This window comes from Tyto alba, unplaced genomic scaffold (assembly GCF_018691265.1).
Source record: "Tyto alba isolate M040663 unplaced genomic scaffold, T.alba_DEE_v4.0 Super-Scaffold_6, whole genome shotgun sequence".
Classification (NCBI taxonomy): domain Eukaryota; kingdom Metazoa; phylum Chordata; class Aves; order Strigiformes; family Tytonidae; genus Tyto; species Tyto alba.
Genome location: NW_024881327.1, coordinates 13,644,124 through 13,656,182, shown reverse-complemented (window position 1 = coordinate 13,656,182; position 12,059 = coordinate 13,644,124). Strand labels below are relative to the sequence as shown.

The 12,059-nt window shown below is 43.0% G+C and overlaps 1 protein-coding gene across 1 annotated transcript in view; it reads right to left on the bottom strand.

Moving 5' to 3' along the window:
- BMPR1B (bone morphogenetic protein receptor type 1B) overlaps positions 1 to 12,059 on the bottom strand; it is an 86,239-nt gene that overhangs the window by 33,100 nt on the left and 41,080 nt on the right. The window contains exon 2 of the mRNA XM_042807596.1: positions 5,123 to 5,282. Coding sequence (XP_042663530.1) covers positions 5,123 to 5,265 — 143 coding nt within the window. The 5' untranslated portion in view covers positions 5,266 to 5,282. The remainder of the gene's footprint in view (positions 1 to 5,122; positions 5,283 to 12,059) is intronic.

Genomic DNA, 12,059 nt, shown 5'->3' with positions numbered 1-12,059 from the left:
ATGGACATTATATCACAGGTTATCCATGAATGTGAGATGTGCTGCGATCAGGCAGGCCAAGCGGTTAAAACCTCTTTGGTATGGAGGGAGGCGGTTAAAGTATAGATATGGGGAGGCCTGGCAGATTGATTACATCACGCTCCCACAAACTCGGCATGGTAAGCGTTATGTGCTCACAATGGTAGAAGCAACTACCGGATGGCTGGAAACATATGCTGTGCCCCATGCCACTGCTCGGAACACTATTCCGGGACTTGAAAAACAAGTCCTGTGGTGGCATGGCACCCCAGATAGAATTGAGTCAGATAATGGTACTCATTTTCGAAATAATCTTATAAACACCTGGGCAAAAGAACATGGCATTGAGTGGATATCATATCCCCTATCATGCCCCGGCCTCCGGGAAAATTGAGCGGTATAATGGGCTACTAAAGACCATGCTGAGAGCAATGGGAGGTGGAACTTTTAAGCATTGGGACACACATTTAGCAAAGGCCACCTGGTTAGTCAATACTAGAGGATCTGCCAACCAGGCTGGCCCTGCGCAGTCAAACATTCTGCATATTGTAGATGGAGACAGAGTCCTGGTAGTGCACCCTAAGAACATGCTGGGTTATACCTCCTTCAGGTAAAGGTAAGCCCATACGTGGGATTACCTTTGCCCAAGGACCCGGGTGCACTTGGTGTGTAATGCAGAAGGACGGGGAAGTCTGATGTGTACCTCAAGGGGACTTAATGTTAGGCAAAAATAGCCAATAAGCTGTATTAGATTAGTCACCACACCACCCTACCAATGCTTTGTTATAGCAAACATGAACTTGGATGAAAATAGGACTGGTTCCAGCAACTGATGCCCAGCGAATGTGAATACAGACAGCATCAGATGCATCAGGCACCAGCTCCGACTGCAACAGAGACTGCATGCCATCCTCCTGCCAGGTCCAAGGACACCTCTACCCTACTGACTGAGCATTGCTCCTCCTGCCTGAAGGGACTGTTATGACAGATGGAACCTGAAGCTATGGACCAAGTCAACTCATGATATATCCTGCAGTGATGGACCATGGACTGAGAGAATGACATCTGTATGCGTATGTCTTTGACCAAGTAAGAGGATTGTAAATAACAATAATGTATTAGAAATATGGAACGTGAGCATAATGTAAAATGATATGGAATAAGGGGTGGATACTGTCCTGGTTCGGGCTGGAATAGAGTTCCTGTTTGTTTTAGTAGCTGGAGGAGTGCTGCAGCACCCTGAGACCCCAGGGGCTCCCCAGGTCCCAGTGCCCTCACCTGTGTGCGGGGGTGGGGGGAGCACAGCTGGAGGGCTGGGCCAGGATTGGCCGATAGTCCATGTCATGTGACCTTGTGCTCACCATATAAAGGCAGCAGAGGGCTGGGAGAGGCTGCCACTTCTGGGAGTGTGGCTGTGGGGCCTTGGTGTTGGGGATCACCGGCGGGAGCAGGCGGGTGTCGGTCGGTGGGTGGTGAGTAGCTGTATTGTACATTACCTGCTGATACTGCTGTCAGCGTATTATTCTGTTACTGTTATTAAACTGGTTTTTATCTCAACCCGCGAGTGTCCCTTTGCCCCTCCGATTCCCTCCCCATTCCCAAGTGGGGGGAGGGTGGGTGAGCGACTGTGTGGCGTTTAGCTGCTGACCAGGCTCAAACCACAACACCCTGCTAACCTGATTGGGTTTGGTCAAATCTTTTGAAACCTGGTTTCAGCCCAGCCAGCTACCTGGAGACCTAACAACTATTCTTTCCCAACAGTAGACTTAGGATACTCTTCTCTCTATAATGTCCTATTTCACTTTTAATCCATAATTCCAGCTATGTATTAGGGAATGTAAGAAGCAAATGATTACAGACTAACAGTAAGGCAGATGTAGGGAAAACAAGGGGTGTTGTCCTTCATACCTCACTGCAACTCTCACACCAAGGCAAGGGGAACTATAACAATGACGACCTTCCTGAATTCCTGAAAAGGATGATTGCTGACAAGCCGGCAGGGTATTTAATTTAAATTAATTTACATTTTTTTTGTTTTATATTACTCCAAACTCTTAAGCAATTTTTCACTTATGCTGTTGCTCACTGGGCAAGTGTCAAGGTAGATACTGCTCAGGTGACAGCACAGGATAGGAGAGGAGCAGCTCTAATGCAAGTCTTTTGACTGTTTCCATTTTCCTGGACAGAAAAGTGATTAATACTTAAGTAAATCACAGTTTCAATTTTTTGAAGTCTAAACTGGAAAAAAAATTGTCACTCAAATATAACATTTAAGCCTGAACTTACAAAGATTATGAAGACAAAAGGGGTTATAACTTTGTGTTTTGTTACCACTTAACTGCCTATTCTTGGGCATTAACACCTAAAACCAAATTTGGTATTTGACATGGTAAGGGGGGACTCTGAAGAGAGTTTCCTTGAAGTACTGCAGTGAGGGAAAGTGCACAAATCCATTTTAATAGGACATTTACTCATAGTTCTTGGTAACATGAAAAATACTTAGTGTCAGTGATGTCTATGAAGGAATGCGCAATGGTAGGCCTACCTAGATGGGGTATAAACCTTGTTCAATTGGTCCTGTAACATGGATCCCTTTGTGCTTCCTAATTCATGGATTTAGAAGTGATCTGCAACTTCCCTGTTACTGTGTGTGTGACAGCATGTGTGAAAGCAGTGACTCTTGCTGGGCAGGAACAGGAAACAGCTGATTCACACTGTAGGGGATCTGCAAATTGGTATCAGAGTGGGTTTTTATAGCTTTTTAAACTGACTGCCATGTGAGAGCAGTTAGGTCTAACTTGGAAGGAAAAAGATAAAAAGGGGAAATGGTATTTACAACTGTCATCAAAACTTTGATACAATTCAGTGTGAAACTGCAGGCTGAGTGGAATTAAGTAAGGCTACAAAACAACACTCAAAAATCCAACAGAGCAATCTGTATCTTCAGCCACCTTAGGCTTTCTCCGTCTATCCTTTGAATGTGCTGCCTTGAAGAGCTGACATAACATTAGAGTGTCTCACCTCAAACAACACTGCATGCCCAACTGGTACATCCAGGTGGGCTCACAGCTGTGCCGTGCTTCGATGCTTCTCTCATCCCCACAGATTCACCAGGCTATAATTGATGGGGACTAGATCTCCAGTATCTTACCTGCTCTAAGTAAGCAGAAAATTTTAAATTCCTCATGCAGAACATGAAGAACTCAGCCCTACTGTCGTGGTTTGAGCCTGGTCGGCAGCCAAACAGCACACAGCCGCTCTCTCTCCCTTCTCTTCTGGCAATAAGAAGGGACAGGGAGCCAGGTTTGGGGTTTGAGATAGGAGTGGGATGGGGAAAAAAAACCCCTTTATGGTCATGGGCAAAAGGCAGACTCGTTAGGGGAAGGAAAAAAAGAACATACATTTATTACAGACATTAAAAACAAGTAACAGAGTAGGACACTGAGAAGCATTGCCACATCTTGAGAACACCTTCCCCCCACCTCTCCCTTCTTCCCAGGCTCAGCTCTGCTCCCGATATCTCTACCTCCTCCCCCAGTGGCGCAGGGGCATGGAAGGGGGGTGCAGTCAGTGCTGCTGCTTTCTCCATCTTCAGTGGGGGGAGCTTCTGGAACTTGTGATCCCCCGCTCACAGGAGCCTGTCCTCCACAAACTTTCTCTGACATGAGTTCCTCCCATGGGCCGCAGCATTCCCCACACTGCTCCATCGTGGGCCACCAACTTTCTCCAACTGGATTCTCTCCCACGGCTGCAGCCCTTCCCGAGCTGCTCCGGCGTGGGACACCCCCGCATGCTGCAATCCTCCCAGCGCTGAATTACAGCTGCGGGGCTGCCTTTTCCCACAAGACCCCGGCCTTCTTCGGGCACAATCACCTTGATCAACCAGGCGAAACACAGGCCATAAATCACCGTCTGCTCCACTGTAGATCTTCATGGGTGGCGGGGGGGGGCTGCCCTGCCATCTCACCACAGGATACAGGGGGGTCTCTGCTCCGGCACACCTCCCCCCTCCTTTCTTCCTCCGTTCCTCCACTGACCTTGGTGTTCATGCAGCTGCAGCAACTCCTCCTCACAAGTCTGACTGCACCTCACCACGTCCCTTCTTAAATATGTTATCGCAGAGGCGCAGCTGATTGGCTCAGTTTTTGAGCAGAGGTGGAGCTGACTTGGAGCTGGGGAAGCTTCAAGAAGCTTCTCATAGGGGGCCACCCCTATAGCCCCCTCCCCTGCCACCAAAAAAAAACCCACCACTCACTCAACTCGGGACACCTACTTTGCTGCAGCTAAAGCAAACAGTACATACACGTCAAGCCAAGGTGTTTCACCACTACTCTCATTCAACAGCTATAGTATGTGTCCAGCAAGAGCTGCTTTTGGGTGGGGGAACAGCAGCTTGGTCCTACCACAGGTACCCTCAGTCACCTCTGCTGCTTCAGGCAGTGTCAGTCAGGCAATACAGGCCAAGGCTGAGCCTTCAAGGGGACTGTGCACAGTGGGACATGCTTCTGCCCCAGGGAGGAGGAAGGATCTGAGGAAGCAGAATCCAACCCAGATGAGAAGTTTGTAGAGCTCTAAACACAAAACCCAAACAAGACTATAGCCGGTTCAAGAAAATACTCAATGCTTCACCTCAATAAAAAGATCACTTCCCTTTTAGTATGGGAGCAAGGGAAAAAATAAAGCCTTGAGGACCTACAAAAGATATCTCAGCTATTGCGAAGACACACATCAAGAGCAGTGTTCTGTAAGTGGTGTTCCATAGACAGTGATTATAAATTTCTAAGTACTGACATTTCAATATATCTTCATTAAGTCTCCTCTCATTAATGGCATGCACCTTTAAAAAGAAACTCCTACCTTCAGAATATTTCATGTACAATGAATTAATATAGGTATTATCTAAAACTGTAAAGAAGTAAACACCCTAACATAAAACTACAAATATGTAGCTGATATCTAGGTAAAAATTACCTCTGACTTTTAGACACAATGTATAAACGGCTCATTACTTTTTAAACAAAAACTGCAACACCCAACCTGGGACTGCTGAGCTATCACAAATAGGTTTTCCCATGCTTCACCACCAAATATATACCCCACCAACCTGCAGGTGCTGTTGACTGAGTCCTCAGGACAGTGGTGGTGGCACTGACAGGACAGCTTCTTCTGCGGAGGGGCAGGTGCTGTGCTCTCACCATCTTCTTTTCTGGTCTCCATGCTCAACTTGCCAGAACTTCGCAAGGGCATGTTGTCTAGAAAATTGGCTATTAATATAAGGGAGGGGGTGGGGGGGGGAAAGAAACAGTTCTAGGGTGAATTGCAAGACTTGGAATAAAGGCTTTAACATATTTCTATCCATCAAAATTTGAGGAAGTTATTTGAGCTGCGTATTCACTACAGAGCAGTTTTCTGTAGAAGCCTCTGAAATGGTCACTGTGTTTGAGGCTTATTGGGCCTCAGTGGCATTAAATCAAAGGTGCTGATGTTGAAGCTCTGCTGCTGCCAAAACGATATGTTGTGCTTTTCAGACTGCAGGGTACAGCTTTTCTGCTATTGCATTACACAGGTCAAATCCCTGGTTACATCTTTGTGCTTTCTTTGTCTCTATACTTGGCACATATCTATATCCACTGAACCCCATAAAAATGAGTGGGATTTATGGTACTCCAGGCAGAGCAAAACATGGGCATACAATTTAACAAAGATTTAACAGAAAGTGATGTTCTTCCAGGTTCAACGGCACTTTCTGTCACTGAATTGCATAAGTACTACTTGGAAAACAAGGAAAAACAGTTAATTTCTATTAAAAAAAATCTATAAACAAAGTAAAAGGCAAGAATGTGTTACAGAATGAACAATTCTGAAATACACAGACGTGATTACTTCTAAAAATATTGGAGTACTGAATCTCCATGGAGCTTGTAGAGTACAGCTAGAGATGTTGGTGATGGGCTAGGACCTGTTTAAGCAACACCACCACCCCCCACACCCCTCAGCTCTACTCGTAAATATCAGCTTTCACTCCTTGTGAATATTTTAAACCTCAAAGACAAAAATGAGATCAGCATGAAAAGCTTCAACTGGCAGTTTCTCACTTTCCTTTTGCTTCTCTGTAAGTAATCTTACTAAAGGGTCATTTACAAACAGCTGTCTCCAACAGAGTAGTTGAAGAGCAGGCTTGAAAATCTTGATTTACTGTTGTCTTTAGAAACAATTGATATTATTATTTTGATTGGCTCCTGATCTGCTGCTTTGAATCTAACTAAAATCCTTCCCAAAGCTCCATTATCAGGACTGATATATTGCGGACAGAAAACTGTATCCTCTTCAGCTCAATCCAGAGAGATGGAGTGGGCAAACAGGCAGAGGTGATGGGAACTAGTAGCTACACTTCAGGGCCTGGATGGCAAGCAACAACTGAGGCACAAACAGGCTGAAAGGTCCTGAAGCAGTGAAAGGCTGGAGGAAGAGCAGGGCTGTTAGCCCTTAGGCAGGACTAACAAAGCCCATGCTGTGACCCTGGGTGAGTGGGAGCAGGCAGTGCCCTGAGCACGCGTGTCGTGCCTCCCAGCTGCACCCCCCTGCTCTCCTGTGCTGGCTCTGGCAGGGGAGGCTGGCAAATGGACAGGCACTGGCAATAATTGGCAGACAAGCTTTAGTTTCCCTCAGTGTAAAAAGAGATGTTCAAGCTTGGCCTTAGCAAGCTAGGAAAAAGCTGAAACTTGTTAGCTCTGGGAAAAGCAGGGCTTTGCACTTAGGAACACCTCCCTCAGCCTTTCTGAACATCCCTTCCACTCCTTGCATATGAAGTGTATTAATAATATTTAGGTGACATACATAAGACAACCATTCACCATATCAGACTATAACACCTATGAAATACAAAACTCATACAGCTTAATCTTTGCTCAGTACCTATGTATTCCACTGAAACCAACTGGATTTTGATGAGCTCACTTCTTTAAGTCAAACCAGAAAAACAGTTACAAAATATATGCAAACTCTGGGCTTGTAATACTTGTGCCCAGCATCAAGATATTAATTGGATTCATGATGCACCTGGACGTCAGTCCTATACGGTTTTTATTAACATTTGGCAAAATTAGAACTAAAATAATTAGTTCACTCAAGATGCATTATGTATCTGTGTACTCACAGCTGTACCTGTAGATGCAGTAGGTGCTTAAATTAAGAAAAAAATGCACTGTTGTTTGTTTCTTATAATGTAATTTGATACCTCAAAATGCAGCCTGTGTACAACAAATTACTATCAACAGATGTTTGCTCCATGGGTCAAAGGATTAGAGATTAAGTAAATTCTCTTTCAATCAGCAATTTTTGTCTCTGTTACTTTGTTGAATATTCCCCATTCAATGGTAACAATTAATATTCCTGTCAAGGATTTTCAGACTTCAAGCTCCTGATACAACAAAGTGAACTTCTAGTTCATGAGGCAACTGAGTGAAACAGTTCGCTCTGTGTACTGTTTCCATGGCTCTTTCTACAAGCCATCTGCAGTTTCAGCAGGGATCTTTCCTCAGCAAGGAGTGCAAAAACAAAATCATTTTTTACCTAGCACAAAAAAATGAAGGTTTAATTAAACACTTAAAAGTGCCTGAAGATGTTAAATTTAGACAACTAAGTACCTTCTTCATAACACATACAAATGTAGCCCATTCCTTTTAACAAATGTGCAAGGCAGTCATCCTCCAATGCAATCTGTGCCCATCACTCATCAGGGATTGGATCATGAACAGCTTCTGCAGAACTTGCCATTAACAATAGCACCTTACATCCTATACCTGGTTGTAGCCTTAGTTAAAATAAGACAGGTAGGAGCTGCTGAATTAGAATCAGAAATCTGAAGTACCAGCAAAGTTTCACAAGTGGCTATTTAGAGACATAGTTTCTTTTTCAGAAAACTTAGGACAAATAGGCTGGCATTCAAATTTAAAATTTCCAAGAGTTTGAAGTAGGGATGTAGCCTAGGATTTTGCTTTCAGCTAATTTCCAGGTTCAAAACTAGTATAAAATCATTGCAGTTTAGTGTCAAATACATTAAATCAAATACAATTAAAAGAGGTAGGAATAAGACACCTTCAATGAGGCTCATTGCTACCTTCTTAAAAAAAAACAAAACAAACAAAAAAATAACAAACACAAACAAAAAAAAAATCAAAACCAAACCCAGAAACTCTTCTCCCTCCACTCTCTTGTTCCTTTCATGCCTTAAATTCCTGGCTGCTAGCTAAAAAGATGGGCAGAGTTTTGTCTTTAAAGTTCAGATGTCTCGCGCAGCAGATGACCACGGAACATTCAAGAATTCTTCTTCTCCCACTTGGAGTTGAGTTTCAACACTTTTTTTGTCTTCTACATCTGCTTGACTTTGGAGCAGACAGATTTTCAGCTGTCCCTGCCCCAAAATGCAACACGTAGGATGAAACCCACAAGAGCTTTCCAGTTTGGCAACAAGTTCCTCCTGATTTCAGGTGTGAAATGCAGTTTGGGATGGTGAACAGCCCACTCCTCCTGCATTTGCTGCTGTGCTGTTACAAGCACGTGCTGGTCATGCAGCCCTGGCTCTGTCTAGGGATTAGAAGCCCTTTGGGTTTTCAAAGCTCTCCTAAGGAGTTAGGTCCAAGTGCCCTGAAAGCAAGGGATTTCAGGCTATTTAACTTTGTCTGCTTCTCTGCTGTGGCCTATTCTGTTGCAGTCTGCTTATGGCCAGCTTCCCTGATGAACTGAGTACAGCTTGGGACAACTGTAGAAAAACAGTGGCATCAGAAATAAGGTTATTGTGGTCTGCTGAGAAACTTACTGACTGCATCAGGGAATTAACCAACACAGTTGAGAGCCATCAGACTGGTATCTATTAATCAAATTTAGTTGCTTTTTCTCAGCTTATCCCTCTTTGTTCACTAAAGTTCATCAGCATGTACAAAGCACTTTCCACCAGAAGGATGGGCAGGCAGGCACCTGGGCTTTTACGTCTCTTTGGAGTACTGCTCCTGAGAAATATTTTCCTTTCTAGGACTGGGACTACTCCAAATTGTGATGTGACGGCCTTTGTTATGAATCTCTACCTGGGAATGGGAACTGTGTGCTCAGAAGCAGCATGCTACTGTTGTTGTTTTCCAAATGTGTTAGTGTGTGTCTCTCTCCATGCTTTGCTTCACCCACCTGAGTTCCTTTACAGAAAGGCGTATCTACAAAGATCTTGAAGCCAGGAGAAGGAAAATGAGGAAAATAGTGCTGTAAAATGAAAGCATTACCCCGGATGACCATGAGAATGACTAATGTCTAGTCTAAACCCCTACTAACCTCCATGCCAACAAATAATCCTTCTTGGATATATTCTTCCATTTTGCTTCCCATCTCTCCCAGACTTCATGGTAACCTATGAGCATTAAGCTTTTGTATCTAAATACTAACTTTCTCATGTGGCAAATCCCTTCATGGTTTTTCAGGTTTTTTTCCTATCATTTTTTTTTAAATAATAGAGAAGTGATCACAGATCCCCACCCCACAATCACAGCGAAGTAACCACCAGGATGAATTACATCTTGGTTTTAAATAATGCTGTTTAATGTCGGTTCTGACAGGTCTGTAGACAGTGGTATCTTGCACACAGAAGGAAAATAGCCTATTTAAGCTTTGCAATTGACTCATGTAGGTGTAAAAAAAAAATTTGATCTGCACGGTCCATCTCTTAGTGTACATTCAGTCTTCAAGCTCTCTGCCATGGCTGCCAATAAGTACTCCAGCCCCTGCCAACTGTAGCCATAGTTATGCGATTTGGACAGGAATTTCTCCACTAGAATCTGGATAAAGCCCAACAACTCATTTCACACCGGCCCACAGCCATCAGATGGTAATGACTTTTGGGCACTGCTCTGATTCAACAAGTCCGGTAATGTAGGAGGTGAAAAGCTCTGTATTCTGTTACTCTGTATTCTGTAGTCCAAATCTTAAGCCATCCTGTTCCCAGAGGATGAATAATTAGCAATAGTTATCTTAACAGACTGATTTCTGTGCTACGGCTATGTGATTTATGTGCTGTCTATGCAGTGAAAAAGCAGATCTTCCAGGACCTTGCATGGGTTTGTCAGGAGTAAAAAGCGGACTTGCTCCTTCCCAAAACAGATGTTAAGGGCTGCAAACAAGTCTGCTCAGAAAGAAAAACCCGAGCATTGTGCTCACTTCTCTTTCTACACAGGGTATTTGAAGCCTCAGATTAATGCAGTACCACCCATTCACATTTTCCCAGGCCACTAACAACGTTTGGGTAGCAACAGCACCCACTGACGGGGAGCGACGACTATTGCTTCAGAGAAGGTACACACTTACGATGCTTTGCACATCATGGAATGGCTGTTTCAACTGCTGCTTTGGACAGGAATTGAGTACACTCATACAAAAGTGTCTGGGCAGTAATTAAAAATCCCCACCCCCAAGCCTCAAAAGAAAATCAGTCAACTTGATAAAACTGTTGGATGGAGATTTTAAACCACAAGGTTACTTCATTTATATCCTGCACTAGCCTGTAGTTAGTGTGCTTTTCCTCAAATCATACTTTTTTAATAAAATACGAAACTATCATGTAACACCCTGATAGAGTTTCCTATGCTGTATCATAAACTACAGCCTTGATGACTTCCTACCAGACCAGTGTTATACCATCTCACGATTTAAGAGAAAGGGAAATAACTAACTGCTAACTCACTGTACTTTGCAGCCATCAGATAAAAGAATTTCCAAGGGATATTTTTTGGCAAACAGTCAGCAATGAAAACACAGTGCAGTTAAAGAAGCTGAAATAAGTTACACCTCTTAACTCAGCCTGATCTACTGTGTAAAATAGTTAAGAGGTAACAGTAAAATACTTTTCATTGGTGACAATCATATAACAGAGAAGGAAAAACAGATCATGACAGTTGCCCTTTGCTGGATATTCAAGGCTACCATAAAACTCAAGGAAAGGTCAGATGACGTGACCTGCATACTTTTGATCCAAAACCACAGTAAACAAAATCTGGCATAAAAACACCAGAAAAAGGAAAACAACATGCTTTCATTTTCAGTGTGTGACTGCACTGGTGAGCCCAAACTGAGGTTGATACCAAATGGCGTTTGAAAATAGCTGTAGCTTGATATGCACCCACTGTAATAAATTGGCATACTAAAAAAACTGTTGCACTGTTGAACTTATGCATGATTTGCTTCATATCCCATCTATTCTGGATTTCCTGTACACTAAAGTATGTAGAACCTACACATGGTTCCTTCTCATCTGTCTATTTCAAAATTTGGGGCGGTTTTGCTTCTATTCATGATGCAAAGAAATTATGTTTACAATCTGATGTAATTTTAAACTATGTGTCAGGTAGTTTTCCTAAAAACTGTTTCTGTACATATTCACAGAATTGCCACTGAGTGCCAATATAGCTACATGTGTACAGCACTACTTTAAATAATGTATCGATTTTTTAGAAATTGCATTTGCATTTGGTTTGAAAGGGGTAAGCACTCTTCTCCAAAAAGTCTGTGTAAACCATCTTAATCACACATGACATTATTAGCTAAATTAGTTAAGTTCAGCATGGAATGTAACAAGCTGTGACAAAGCCACTGAGATAAGACCCTTCAAATTAATACTCATACCATGTTACTTGCAACTTAAAAACACAAAGGCTTCTTTGGTGTCAAAGTCTGTGGAAAATGCACATGTAATTTGCTGTCCACCATTACGTAACAGTTTGAGTGTTACTTTTTCCTGGTTTCGTCTCATTTCTGCTATCCACAGTTAATCTTTGACATATTTTTCATTTGGAAGAAAATGAGAATTGAAAAGCACACTGTACCAACAGAACAGAAAAAAAAAAAGCACAAAAGAAAAAGACCTCTTTAAAATTTCCAAAGGAAAGTAGATGCAAAGTGGTTTAGCCTGACAGCTAAACTGTAATTCCCCATTAATAAAGAACTTCCCCAACTCTGTCGAATCGCTCACTTGATTCTATCTTCTACGGTCCTTTGGTTCCATC